Raw genomic sequence first — 15,498 nt, 5'->3', positions numbered from 1 at the left:
ATAGCATTTCCTAATGTGGAAGCAATGCTTAGATGTTTGCCTTGTGCTTATGGGAGCTTCTTCACACTGAATGAATCAGTGAGGCAAGGGAGAGCCAGAAAAAGAACAGAGATGTGTGGGCATCAGGCCATCAGTCAGCAAAGGACAGTTTGTGGAGCTTAAGGATAATGAAGTCAATGTGGTTTCCCTTTCCTCAGTCATGCTTGTCCTCGCCTCTTGTCAGTGAAGCCTTGCTACTATTCCACAGCAAAACATAATCCTCAACAAAAGAAAAAGAGCACCGGCAGGGAATGCCACTGGCACTAAAGCCTGCTCCTATGTTTTTCACTCCTTACCATAAAGCATATTGTGCTGGAGCATTCAGCAGCACTTAGCTAATGGAGAAACATCAAATCAACCTGACTTCAAGGGGATTAAGCCAACTGATTTTAAAAAAAAAACAGTGCAAGCAAGGTGAAGTAGGCATTTTCCAATTGCACATGAATCCACAGAAAAATCTACTTATTGCAGCTCTTCAGAGCAATTCTCAACTCAAAACTACACGCTGAAACAATAAACTCACAGAACCCTGTTATCATTTTTTTCCACCAGCAGAACTCTTTTTTTAGATAATAAACTGTTATGGGTAGGAAATTGCTGATCCTGACTGTTAGTAACAGAATCAGTTTTACAAAATGTTCCTGAAAGGATGAATCAGTTTTGTAAACTGTCCCTGAAAGGATGTTCAAGCATATCATGTTTTACCTAACAAGGAATTCGAGTATACTCTTATCAACCTAGCTTTTATCTTAGCCCGAATATGCATAGAATGAGAAGAAGTATATACAGTATCTCCGGAGGTTGAGCAAGTCAGCAGTTATCTAACTACAGAAGTAGTACACATGTGCAGTACCCAAAGGTGAAAAGGACAGAAGCGATGAAGACTACTTACTTCATCCCGAAGACCCCCTAAAAGACCACCAGAGGACACTGCGCATGATCAAAGTAGTTCCAAGATGTTGCAATCAATGTTGTAATCAATGTTGAGTAACTGTTACGTATCTTAATGAATATATGAATATGTATGTGAATGGACTGTATAAGTACTGTGTAACTTAAACTGACTAGCGAAGCCAGCTTTGGGTGCGAACCCCTGGTTTCCCAGCGCTGAAATAAAGCACCGCATATAACTACTCCTGTGGTTATGTGTCTTGATTGCTAACATGACCATCATACCAAATTGTCCTGCTACCATCCCTTCAGGAAACTTAGCACACTTGTAGTGGAGCCTGAGCTTGGCACTGGACAAGAAAGTAGCTGAGCCTTTTGATATGTAGCAGACTGAAGAAGGAACTTTAAAAGAAACAGTCACAGAAGGGCTAAGCCTATGTGAGATATAAGCTCAGGGACTAGTTATAGCTCATGTGAGGCAGAAAAGTGTTTGGGATGGGTAACCCTGCAGAGTACATGAAAGGCTGAACTAGTGGCAGCAGTGCCTGGAACACCTCAGCCCGTGTAGGGTTTCACTAAGCTTTGCAAACCTCCCATGAACAGTGTCCAGCTACCTTTGCTGAGCAGAGCACTTCCTCATCATTTTCTCACTGCCAGGTCGCTGAAGGTGTGAGTTATTCTCGACCCACAGAGAGAGCAAGTCCCTGTCACAGACCAAAATCCAGCATTTGGGACAGTGAGTGCAGCTTCTTGTTGCCCACCAAAAGATCAGTCCTTGTTTCAGGCAGAAACTTCACCAAAGGCTGCATGTACTTGCAGCTTCCACTGAGTGGCACCTCCTGATAGAGAGCCAAGTCTCCCATAGCTGCAGCTTCTTCTGGGGACTCTGTGTAAGAACTGTACATGACCCAGCTGACATCTGCAGAGTCAAGTGGAAACAGCAGTTCAGACATCTGTGGCTGGAGCCAAACGTGCGGGAGAAATGGGACATGACAGTTCAGGTGCTATTTCTAGGCAGCTGTCAAATCCACACCAGGATTTCAACTCATCAAGAAACAAGTAATTTGGGATACAAAAAGATCCTCTGAGCATCTTAAGCAGTGTCATTTGTACTGAACAGTCACTGGTTAAAATGTACAAACTGCCCTGGGAGTAAGGACTGCACCCCATCACTCCTCCCTGCCCTAAGTGCCACAAGACTTAGGAATCACTGCCTAGCAAGGCCTTAACGCTTCCCTGTGAAGTTTTACTGTGGGCAGGGGAATTTCCTAGGGAGCTTCCCTAGCAGCTGGGAAACATGGGCTTAAATGTCATCCAGCAATAGAAGAATCAGTCTCCTGCCTTCTGGAGGACAATGCTATAATGTGCTGCATTTTGTCAGGGCTTTGGGTCTATAGGCATAGGCTAGACATTATCTGAGACGATAGTCTAACAGGCTGAGCCCCTTTCAAGATGAGCCTGATTATTTGTAGATCCTAAGAGAAAGCTCTCAAATACAGTAAGTTCTGCATTGTGCTGGATGATGCAGTTGGGGCAATTCAAAACATGCACAGAACTATAACTGAAGGCACTTGAGAATTTTTTTTAAGTGAGCCTTCCCAAAGGCACTATGTAGTGCTCTGATCCATGAAAATCAAGATGAGCAGAGGCAACATTACATTCCTCAAACAATACATGCTAATTACTTCAATTCTTGTCTTCAAACTGAGACTCTAAGAGTTCAGCACTGAACATCTGCTGAACCCACTGCCACTTCCATTTAGCAGCCTTGCTAAAAATGAGGTGTCGTCCACATGGGGCATCCAGTTGAGCTACTATACAGTATTTCCCTTGCTGTGTCTTAGAAAATGCAAAGGGCTTTAATTGGTGCCTGAGGAGTCTAACACACATGACATAGAACCTTAAAAGCAAAGCCTTTGGTGCCTAAGGGGAATCTTTCCAGTGTTCACATGAGTTGGCTCCAACAAGGGCTAGACAGTATAGCATAGATAATGCTTATCAGAATTTCAAAATAAGGTCACTAGATACAAACCAACACATCTGGCCAGGCAAAGAGTGTAGGCTCTGCTAGGGCAGCCAAAAATGTATGTAGAAAGAGAAGCATGGCAATTCAATAAAATTAGTACTTGGACATATCTGGAATAAACCATTAACCCAATGCACAGAGACATCTTTTTAACTACCTGGCAAAAACTGAACTGGTAGTATAACTGCCCCATGCTGGCAGAGCTAAGGGAGTCTCCTCATGTCAGTGAGGAGCATACCTCTAGCTCTGCACTCCTAAACGGCTGTTGCACATGGTGTATACACTGAAAATAACATTCCTGAAAGAAAATGGGCATACCACCTTCACAACATGCCTGAAAACACAGTCTCACCTTGGCAGAGCTGGCACACTAGGATCAATTTCTTGAAAGAAATGTATTGTACAGTTATTGTGTAAAAACTGCAATTTCTACTCTAGGGAATCTAACTAGCCTGTGGGTATCAACAGAACAGATGAGGTGGCACTGGACCCTGAAACTGCATGCAGCACACATTCAGCAAAGCCAGGCATGGCTGGCATCTTGCAGAGGAAAGAGTACAGCTGAAAATCTGTACATGAGGCTGAATGAGCTCTGTAATGCGGCTGCATTCTGGGAGGTAGTAGCCTGAGTCAAAGGCAGGAAGTGAAAAACCTTTTAAATGAATTCAAGTGACTGTCTAAAATGCCCCCATTCTCCCATGCAATCCCTTTTTGTTCTACAGCAGGCAGGGCACTGCCACTACTGTGGGTCCTCCCCAGGACGGCAGCCATTTCTCCCATGTAAAACAGAAGTGTCTGCCTCCTATGTTTCAGCATCAAGCCTTGTTTTCTAAAATTAGTGAGCAGCAGGTTACTGTGGATGGAGATACAATGAGAAGAGAGAATACAGGGACCCATCAGAATAGGGAAAGACCTTCTGTCTGGCAGCATTGGCAGAACTCCTAAGCAAAAGGTTCCAGTCTCAAAAGCCTATCAACACACTTAGACAGTTCATTTACACTCCTGACACTTTTCATTTATCAACAGGCAGCAGTGAAAAGATCAGGGATTTTCCTTGCCATCTTCATTTGTGGAAAAGAGGCATCTGTTCTCAGGCAGTTGCACACAGAAAGAGTCAAAGGCTCCTTGATGACATAAGATGAATGCCCCAGATAAAATGAACTAACTTAGCTCCAAGGTATTATGCTTATTTAGATAAGGACAAATGCAACAAGCAAATAAAATAAATGGTACAAAACACTCATATTTATACCAGCCCCAGCAAGCTTAAGATTTTTTTTTCTTCAAAATTACTCCTAAAATATCTTTGCATTTAATCTTTTTGGCTAGATAGATCACATTAAAGCAAAACCTGAAATAAATGCAGAAGTACATGTGGCAAAATCAGCCCTTTTCCAAAAAATGGAAATTACGTGCTAAGAACTTCCCATTTAGGGGGGGTTGATTTCTGTTTCAAATTACTTGCTGCTTCATACTGTTCCCCTGCACATGTAAATAGATGGGGTAAACAGGATGGACTAAGAAGTAAAAGGTGCATAAGAATTCATTCAGGATAGGCAAGGCTAGAAAGGTTAATGATGGAAAAATAAGTTTATCTTTTTATAACAGCCTTCATTCTAAGGACTTCCCAAAGATGTCATCAATTTCAACTAATACACAAACCACACCTAGAAATCCCATTTTACCACTGCAGAGAAGCCACTTCTAGAATGCAATATAGCAGCTTCTTTTAACCGCCTGCAGTCAAATTTGTGCATACTTGCAGGCGGAAATAATGAGAGAAAAAACGACATCTATCTGAAACCATGAGGATAATTTATGGGTGCAGGACGTCTTTATTAATAAGCTTCTTCCAAACGTATGTGGCAGTTAAAAAACAGAAAACAAACACAGTCTGTTCCCCATAGAGCTAACAACATTCAAAGGCTGTTGCAATGAAGCAAGTCTTTCCATCAGCTTCAGCAGGACTGGCTCAGGAGCCCGGAAATAAAGCTTTCCTAATGTTCTTTCATGCCCTGTGGTTGTTTTTTTGTTTGTTTGTTCATTTCTTTCTCTCTGTTTGTTGGGAGCATTGTGTCCCCTGCCATTAGCAGAATCCCACGTAGGCTTTTATGCAACAAAACACCTCTCTCCTCCCCTACAACAGAAAAGCAATTGTTGACTAAGAAAAACACAGGTATTACTTGTCTACTTAGGATCTGCTGAAGACTTGTTTATAAAAGATTCTGCTTGACTGTGACTCACAGGGCACCTGAAGCTCCCTTCTCTGGTGTTTACTCCTATCTCTCTGATAGCTTTCAGACTAAGGAGAGCTTCCTAGTTTTTAATAACATTAGGATGAGAACTCATATGTGCCTGGGGATGGACCCCAAGCTTTAGGCTTGAATTATTTACTGATGATTAAAAAACTGCCCTCATTTGGTCTCTGATTCAGCAAACCTGTCTTTGACAGAGAATTTACTGAAAGTTGAATTCCTCTAAGGAAAACAAGCTTCTGATGTCAGATTGTTACAACATATGCCATCAGCTTTGCCTTGGCTGATAAAGGACAGGTGAACAGCCAGAGAAAAGAATACGCACTGGCCACCACCTCCTGTCACTTCAGCACAGCTCCATACCCTCTACCAGTAAAGCAAGACCCTCTGTTCTACTCAAAGCTCCAACCACACTGACAAAGCACAACCAAGACAGCCATAGCCATACCATCAGGCCATACCATACATCAAACACAGCTCTAAAGCCAGTCACAGGGATATCTTATACTGTGCTTCAGTTATGAAAGATACATATTTCCTGCTATTGCGCTGATACACGATGACAAAGCCTCTCTCTGCTACTATCAGTAGGACAAATCGTTACCAATAATACAAAGAAAAGGGGAAAGAAGCCCTAGCATCCAGCTTAGATGTTACCCACATGCAGGAGAGCCTGATTGCACCCCTCCCTGCCAAGGAGATTCAGATTGTGTGGCTTCACCAAGCATTTCCACCCAATCTGGCATGAGGGTTTAATAATATCACTGTGGTGTCAGCATCCATAGTGGGTGCGCTATATTCTTGTTTCAGTCCTCTGTAACCATCAGGTTGCAGGAATCACTATGAAGACTCCATCTGTTAATGTTCCAGGTATTTCCTATTGGAGACCTTCCTTTTAGGCTGATTTGAGAGAGTCCTACTGACTTTGGGAGAGTGGGAGCTATTTACCTCCCAGGTTGAGCACTGCAGTGCTGCAGCTCTAAGACTCTAGCTGCAAAGCATTTGATTGTGATAAGGTCCATAATCCCTGCCATGTACAAGACAGCCTCATCTAGGATGCTGAAGAATTTTCCAAGGCTGACCTAAGCCACCTCAGATGCTTAGGAGACTTTCTTCCCCTCCTGTGTAAAAGAATGGGCCAAGCTCATTTCATTAAACTCCAAGTCTATTTTCCAAGGCCCCTTGGGCTCAAGAGCAAGAGTCCCCATTCCCCAAAATATTTTTTTCTCTCTGGAAACCTCTGCAAATTCTACAAGTTCAAAATGAGCTTCTAAAACCACAAGCAGAAAAATTCTGATTCAGGGCTCTCTCTTCTCCTGAAATGTGTTAACTCCTTGTTTATGTAAATAGTTGAGGTAGGACAGATCCCACAAGAGAGGCTGAGGGACTCCCTGCTCCAGAGCATCTTGTGGCTGATATTCAGGAGAATTTTTGCTGAAATATAGTACAAAAAGTTTAAAAAAAAAATTTGTAGTTCAACTTGTTTCCCTACACCTCAGCAAGCATCTCTATCTGGGAAACTCTCAGTTACTTGCGAATCAGTGTGTCTCACCAGCTAAAAGTTCTGTTTGACCACAAAATGTCCTAGCAAAAGATTTCATAAAACTGTCAGATCTCTCTAAAAGGTTCTGCTTTTGATGACTCGGTTTACTCCAAAAATCCTAGTTCAGCTTTAATAATTAGTTCAAATTTTAGCCATTTATTGTGATGGCATCTGCAAGCACTGTCTCCTGGATCAATCCTTTGGATCAGGAAATGGTGAGCAATAAGGAAATAGATCCTTTAATATTTAAAGGAATAAAGGGGTGAAAAGGATCAATGGGTACAAAAGGAAGCTGGACAATGAGATACCAATCTGTTTTCCTCAAGGTTTTTTAATCCTTCAAATCCAAATGACCTCAAAGAGCCTTCTGAAGAATGAAATCACATGTGGACATGAACTGTGTGCCTTAGCTTCAGAGTTGGTTCTCATGCTTTTTAATAGCTTTATCTAGATATAAAATAAAGTAGTAATAATTTAGGAAGCAAATAAGGATGTTTAACTGTGCTTCACCATCCCTCAGTCATGCAGCCAAATTCTGCTTCCAGTGACTTTAGCAGAAGTCATACCGGACCACTCAGGTGTTTCTGAGCTAGGTTTGTCCAGAGGGCTATTGCAGATTTTCTGACTGTACTTTAAAAACCACAAACAGGTCCAATTAACACATAATCAGCCTTCTCCTAAAAAGTTTCAAAGCAGCTGCAAGACAGATAAATAACTGCAGGCTGGGAAACTGCTACAAAATACAGAGAGTTTTGACCTTTTCTGGTACTTAAAATAAATTATGCACACAAATCAGAAGGAAATCCTGAAATCCTTCCCCTTTCAAAAAGGAGAAGGAAATACATGGTAATAAAAACCTTCTGTCACTGCTGTCCTCAGGTAAAGTTCTAACATCAACAGTTTTTAAGGTGAATCAAATCAGTGCCTCTCAGTTCAATTCCCAATTACAAGGAGCATCAACTTTATATCAAAATGGCCCATAAGACCCACTGAATTCATTGCTATTCCACCACTGTTAAGGCTATTGGGGGATAAAAGGGGCAATATTTCCTGGTGTTCAGAAACTTCAATAATTATATGTCACTGGTCCTACAGCAATGTGCTGAAGAGTTTCCTTAAATAGGGAGCATTCCAGTTGCTTGGCAGTAATCACACTGATGAAGTGAGGAGTGGTTCCCTTGAGTCATTCCATTTATCTTCCCGTTCTGGTGCTGATTCAAAAGTGTTTTTCCCCCTTCCCATGGTGAATTGCCCTTTTTCTGAGACATGCTGTAGTGACTGTCATCACTCTGGTAAGAACACAGCTCCATAGCTTGTCATAGGCAGGAAACTTCAGAAGCATGGAAAATTGCTGGTGGGAAGTCAAATGAGTCATCTTCTGTTTGTGAATAGGGTAAGCAGTAAAAGCTTTTTCAGAGTCTTTTAAGGTTCAGCAACATGGTATCACTGAGGAATATCACAAGAATGGAGAAGACCCTTGAAGAAGAAAACCATCCTCCCTCTGATCCTCTAGTTACTGCTATCTTCTCTAAAGAAGCTGTCCTCAGGCACTGCCTGCTCACCATATGCCTACACATCAGTAGGGCTCATATTCTTATACACTCATATTTGAATCCCTGGCAGTCAACTTTTCTCCTTTACACACGTTTAGGGGTACAACCTGTGCCAAGTTTGCATTTGCCTTGCCTAGTATCTGCCTTACACAAGCCCAAATTGTATTGTAGAGTTGCAGGGGCCATCATAAGCCATGTTCTCACATTGAAAAGAGCCCTCTAACAATAATTTCACAGTTCCCTGTATCTGCATGCACCTGCCCTTATCTATGACCAAAGAACAGTCTTGGTGACAAAGAGTGTGTAACAGCATGTATTTCTTGGCACCTCATGGCACACTGCATTGTGGCCCACTGATGCAGTGACAAGTGCTCCTGCAAAGCACTGGCATGGTTGGGACCGCAAACCAGTGGGTCCTTGCAGGGGAATATCAGCCCAGGAATTACTTTGAGTTTGGCTTCTTCCCAAAACTACAAATGTATTCATCTTCCTTTGTGTCTGCTTTACAGTAATTTGTAACTTCTATCCTTTTGCTTTCTCACATCTCCTTGTCCTGAAAAATCAGGAAATTCAATAAATCACATGGAAAAAACTAACTATTTTAGCCTTTCTTTTTGTTTAAAAAGTTTTTTCTAATGCTTAAAAGCCAATATTTTTTTTCCATCTGGCAGAGCTTAAATATCCTCTTTCCTCAGCCAGGACAAATCATAGGGAACATAAATATTTTTAAATTCCTTGAAGGGCCATTTGAATATATTGCTGTAAGTATACATGGGGGATTGTTATGAACATAGTGACTTAACAACAGATAATCAACAAAAGGACTTCACCTGATATTGATGTAGTCCTAACTGAATTCCCCACCCATGCATAACCTTATCAGAGTGCCAAAATCCCTGTGGTGTGCCAGCAGCATTACCCATCTGGAGTACTGACACAGAAAGGCACAGTAGCTCGAACAGGATGGGAAGTTCAGGCTGTGCTGCTGATGGCCTGGCTGGTTTTTCTTTATAGAAATTACAGGCATATGTCCCCAAAAGGACTGACCATTCTCCTGGACAATTTCTTCAGAGAGCTTGGTACTGATACTACTTGATTTTGGGGAGAGTCAACATAAACAACATGAAAGGAATAAGCTTCTGGTAGGCAAATTGCTAATCTCACTTTGATGAACCTCTTCATTTTAAGCCACAAACAATTTGTTTAAGTGGTTTATAAATATAGGTACCACGGGACCATGTTGCAGTGGTCAGAGTGGCTGAGGCAACCCTAACTAGATTTTCACTGCTTAGGTCAAGGTCTCTCCACCTTCCCACACTAACATAGATTGGGAGAGTGAAGGGAGACCACAAAGAGGCATTAAGTGGTACATGTACCAGCTGTCTTAAATTGAAGCTGGGCACATGCACAAGGATTCCATCTGATAACTGTCATTACTATCCACTGGGAAATTCTGCCCTGCTTTACATTAGAACTTCCTTCAAAACTGTAATGAAGATGGTGTGAAGCACTTATTAGGTATAGACTTTGATGCAGCTCCTTTTGATGCAGCCCAATATACAATTGGCCTTCTAGGCTGCAAGAGCACATTTTTGGGTCAGGTCCAATCTTTCATCCCCCAGTACCCCCAAGTCCTTCTCCTCAGGGCTGCTCTCAATCCCTTCAGACCACAGCCTGTATTGATACCAGGGCTTGCCCTGACTCAGGTGCAGGACCTTGCACTTGGCCTTGTTGAACCTCATGAGGTTCAGATGGGCACACTTCTCAAGCTTGTCCACGTCCCTCTGGGTGGCATCCCATCCCTCAAGTCTGTCACCTGCACCTCTCAGCTTGGTATCATCTGCAAACTTGCTGAGAGTGCACTGGCAAAGGACAAGAAAACAGAAACTTCAAAAGTAAAGTCTAACCCCTGTGGCTTCAGCAATCATTCTGAGGATTTGGAAGGTCCTGGCAACTAGACATGCAGATGTTGTCTCACGGTGTGATCCTGAGAAAGGTGATCTGGGAGGGAAAACCAGCTTTATACCTCCTTCTTTTTCTCCCTGCAGAATCATGACATAAGCCAGCAGGACACATGGCCGCATCTGCCCTCAGCCCATGTGAACAGATGGTTTATCTCCCGACCCATGGCCCAGCCACTGGAGCAACATCTGTATGGATACTAATTAGCAAGCCCACAGCCAGATGAGGAAATTAAGGGAGCCAAATGCAGCTACCTAGAACATGGCTGTACAGCCAGATCTCAAGGCCTGGTAGACAGATTTGAGTAAACACACATTAACTCCTACATTGCCACATAGCTCTGGTTTTGCATGCTGGTACAGAACAACACAAGCCATAAAACAGCTAATTAACCTTGGCATAAGAGAGCTGTCACCAAAAGATTTCAGAGCCCTTTTTAAAGGAAGGAAATAACCCAGCATACAAGGGGGGATACTTATGCACAGTGCAGGGACATGACTTGTCTGGCATTACCCCAGAGGCTCAGAACAACCACATCCTGGACCCACCCAAACACACCACCCATGAGCAGAAAGGCCTGAAGGGCTGTAAGGAGCAAAGCTGGTCATTCCCTATTTCATGCTAAAAGTTCACCTCCACCTCGATCCCTCTCTGTGGTGAAAGGGCGCTGTGGTACCAGTAGCATCACCTTTCAGCTGGGCTACAGCAACAGAGAGACCGAGAATTTATACTCACTTAAAATCCTTGTGGCTTTTTGTGTGGCTGGAGTTAAATCTCAGTTTCAGTGAGCAATTCTATTCTGTTGAACAAGATTTCTATATCTTTCTTTTAATTATTTGAATACTTTTCCCAGTTTCCTGTCTGTAACTGCCACATAGCATGGCTATTCATAAATAGATGATGATGATGATGATGATGATGATTATTATTATTTAGTGCAGCTTAACAGATCAAGAGTCTGAAGGAAAGGGCAATACAAATACTAAACAGATTCATCTCAGAATTATGTTTACAGCACAAATATCAGCTCTGTTTTCTGCCCTCTGTGGTGACACATATCTACACAGTCTTGAGAGCCACTTGCCACGTAGTCAGCACCTTCTGCACACTATGAGGCTTCAGTTTATAACTCTACAGTTTATAACTCTACATGGCAGAGCTCCAAAGTTTCCTGGTGTGGTGATTTTTTGTTTTGTTTAGTTTTCATTTGAACTACAGCAAGAAGAATTAAAAAAAAAAAAATCAAACAGCAACAACATAAAAAACCCCAAGCATTCCAAGCATTGAGATGTTGAAAATAAGAATAGAAACTTTCATTGTTTTCAGTTCAAGCAGGTTCTGTCTCATCAGATTTCAAGCAGTCTTTCTTTCCTCCAAGAAGTAAAAAGTATCCCAAGATAAACAATGCTACTTCTCACCCAGCTCTGAAACACAGTGATTGCAAAATTACCATGCTTACCAGAAAGAATGGAGACAGTTGTCATAAAGCAGCCACATGTATTTCTCATGTTGCTGACTGAGGCATGTTGAATGGCTAGCACTTTTTCTTAGTGTCTTAACATCAGCTATTTATTTAAGAATTTCGGCTCCCATTTTTATATCTTGATGCTAGAAACCATGCACAGCCTTCTGCTCCTGGGGCCAAAGTGCACGTCCTCCGGTTTTGCATTTGTAGTACTTTAGAGAGGGATGATAAACATAGGCATATATGAAGAGCAACAGCAACAAAAGATCTTGTGTGCCTATGAAGAGTTTATTTAAACTGACCTAAATTCTGAGCAAATTCTCCTCCTTGGAACAGAAATGATAGTACTAGCCATTTAGTCTTTTGTTTTACTATCTGGACATGTCATGGGGCAGTGAACAAGCACACAGAATCCACCAAGAAAGCTCTTGCAGGAAAACTTAACTCTGAATTCCACTCCTGTAAAGCTGTCCATCGAAGGTGTATTGAAAGCAAAATCTAAAAAATGCTAGTACGTTTTTATTGAGATCTATCTTGTTTGCTTGAAAGGTTGGACCGGGAAGGGACAGTGAGGGATTCATGGACATGCAGCAGCATGATCAAGGAAGAATGGCTTTGAGCTTCTGGCTTGGACATAAGACAGAAATTCTACATGTCAAAACATGTAATAAGCAATGACCTTATTTCACTGCTGCAGGTAAAGGGGTTTTCTTAGCTTTTGCTGATAATCACACAGCTTTCTCCTGAGTTTCCTTCATAATTTTTAAAGTTCCCATTTTCTTCTCTAGTAATTTATTAGACTTCAAAACAGTAACTCAGCTAACTTTGATTTGATCACTGTTCTTCTTGAAACTTCATTCTGTTTGCACCAATACAATTCCTTCCTGTTTTTTTTTTTTTATTTGATAACATTTACAGAAAGGACTCAGTCATTTTCTCTTCCTATAATTAGCAAGGATGAATCCAGTAGAGAACCGGTTATCCTAAGAGCCTAAGTAGGTCCCTTGTAAATTAATTGCCGATTCACAGACTCACCAGAGGTTTTTTTATAAAATCATACAGTATTTTTTCTACAGAATCTCACCTCACTCAGGATTCCTGATAGGCCTGTTTGGGGAGTGAATGGACACTTGAGGCTAAAGAGGTTATTGGCATAGGACTCTTGCCCCACATAATGAAGAAAAGTGAGAGATGTGTAATGAATGGGGATGAGGACTCCAGAAAGAAAAATGAAAGTTTCACTGTTAAAGCAGTTGAATTCTACTGTAAAGAATGAGTTTCTCTCCTCACATTTTCCATAAAACACCTATGGAAAACATAGAAACAGTTTTTCTGGAAGGTCATTTCCATTTTGTGCTTTTTATGTCTTTTTCTGGCTCTGAGTCAAGATCTGAATTCAGATTTACACAAGTGCTGAATACTGACACCTTAGTTGAAAAACACTTTAAACATCTCATCTATGGGGTGAGGGGGAAGGCAGCTTCCCTCAAAATATTCAGATCTTCAGGAACTGAAAAAATCAAACATCCCAGATTAGCAGATACTCAAGATAAATTTGTGCTTCTCTGTCTTCAGTTCTCTCTGAAGAGAAATAACTGCACTGCTATAATTCACAGTGGTTCCATGAACATGAAAATGAGTAAGGAAAGAAAGATGTCTGAGGAAATCAATGCTTCTTTTTAATGAGTCTTGGGTGGTGCACATTAAATAAAGAAGAAGGACACCCATTTCCTGATTGCTGCAAATTTTTGTTTGCAGAGCACCAATAAGCCATTTTTATTCCTGTGCAGATCATGTAGGGTTATTTGTGCTTGTTATTAAAATGATGCACATTTGCATGCTAGCCAGGTCTGTCTTTCCAACTCCTGCTCATTGCCTGTTCAGTGAACCAAAATTCAGACACTCCTAATTTCCCACACAGTTCAGACCAAACATGTGATAAACCTGCTGCATTTCCACCTTCTGATCACATCCCTTTCAACAGCAAAAGGTTTCCAAAAATAGTAAGGGCAGAGACAGATTTGGCTATGGGTTCTGGCTTGGCAGGCTATGCTGACCCCAGTTCACCTTCTGTAAGCACTACCACAGATCTGAAGCAGGAAAAATAAAATTTAAAAAAATAACAAACAAACAAACAAAAAACCAACAGAACAAAACAACAAACAACAAAAGGAACCACCACCACACACACAAACCAACAAAAATCCCAACAACAATTAAAACAAACAAACAAAAAACCCAACAACAGATAGCTGTGCTCACCTCAGCCAGAGCAGCAGAGAAGTGATTACAGTTCTTGTGCATCAGGTGGTACGCGTTGCCTTTATACTCCTTGCCCAGTTCTTCCATAATCTTATCCACATCCTCTTCCGTGAAGTCTGTAGTGCCCAAGGCAATAGATTCTCTAATTAAAAGCAAAACACACATCAAGAAACACGGAAAGATACAGCGAAGAGAGTGATACATATCCAGGAAAAAGCAAATGATCAGACATTGGCAAAAAGGACAGGCTTAAGACATGGACATGCATGTTTGGGGCCATCCAAGACTCTCACTAACAAAATGGTGCAGTAATATCTCCAGCTCATCCCCAAAGCAGATTACAGCACAGGTAATGGCCCCAAGATCTTCCTGCTCACCACCAGGGAAGTCTCAGCTTTGGGGATCTGCTCCCACTCTGCCCATCACCCCCCAGTAGAAACTTCTAGTAGGACAGAGATTATTTTCTCATGATGAAGAGGGGTTCTGTGGGGTGGATGAGAAAGGAGCAGACTGGGAACTTTATGCAGAAACCTATTGCTTCTCCCAGTATTCGCTCAATGGTGCTCAGGCTTCTAAAAGTCTTCAACAGCCCTCAACATAAACTGGCAGTTTGGGAAGGTCAAGCCCCACTTGCCATGGGCAGTTCCTTGACCCACAGCCCCGCAGTCTGAGCACCCTGAACAACATGTTAATGCAGCATCCTCTGAGACTCCTCTAGCAGCTGCCCTGTCCCTTGTGACAGAGTAGCAATAAGCACATGAGCTGGTGACTTCTGGCACTCTATGCAGTATCCATAAATAGGTGATATTCATAAGACAACTAGGTTTTGTTTTTCCCTCCATGCACTGGTTCTGTGTAACACACAGTTAATCCCATGCTTGCTGACGGGTGAAACTGGGAGCACAGAAAACAAAGAAAATGGGAAAAGAGAACTGCATTAATTTGTAAGCATCCTTTTAAATGCTGTCAAACACAGCTCAGCGCTGTTCCCTGCTTGCTGTACATGCTCTTTTATCTACCTCCAAAATCCCTGCAGGGCTGACTTTGAACCAGGGTCATGTAAAGGATGCAGTGATGGTGCTTATGAGCAGAGGGAAAAAGGGGACCCAGAGGAGAGGGCTCCCCGGCTCCCTATATACCAGTGGCTACCAGGGAGGAGAGGGTAAGACATAGAAAAGGGCCCTTACTTGAATTTAAAAGTTTCGCCAAGTTCTACAGCACTGCCAGGTGTGATCTCGAAAATCCCACTGAAAGGGTAGGGATGCCCTCCATAGGCAAACTCTGACAAGGAAAGAAGCAGACTGTGAGCAATCGAATGAATGCAATGTCAGGAAAAAGTCTATGGCAGCTGTCAGCACAGCTCAGCATCAGCACCAGGGCTGGGCTGTTGCCAACACCGGTTTCAGCCAGGCTCTGCCCAGTTTCCTATCAGCCTGAGGATACTCTCACAGTCTCCCTCCTTGCTAACAGCACTGCTTTCCCACAGCACCAGGAAAACTCAG

The 15,498-nt window shown here is 42.2% G+C and overlaps 1 protein-coding gene across 2 annotated transcripts in view; it reads right to left on the bottom strand.

Moving 5' to 3' along the window:
* The window catches only part of LOC136102613 (deubiquitinase DESI2-like), a 62,321-nt gene that overhangs the window by 5,446 nt on the left and 41,377 nt on the right, over positions 1–15,498 (bottom strand). The window contains exons 3-4 of one of the 2 annotated variants that reach the window (XM_065839825.2): positions 15,184–15,277; positions 13,997–14,138 (exon numbers count right to left, since the gene is read on the bottom strand). In XM_065839825.2, coding sequence (XP_065695897.1) covers positions 13,997–14,138; positions 15,184–15,277 — 236 coding nt within the window. Of the gene's footprint in view, positions 1–13,996; positions 14,139–15,183; positions 15,278–15,498 lie in introns of those variants that run through there. The other variant, XR_011739353.1, reaches the window with a different exon arrangement.

This window comes from Patagioenas fasciata, chromosome 5, assembly GCF_037038585.1.
Source record: "Patagioenas fasciata isolate bPatFas1 chromosome 5, bPatFas1.hap1, whole genome shotgun sequence".
Taxonomy (NCBI): Eukaryota; Metazoa; Chordata; class Aves; order Columbiformes; family Columbidae; genus Patagioenas; species Patagioenas fasciata.
This window is presented reverse-complemented; position numbering and strand designations above follow the sequence as displayed.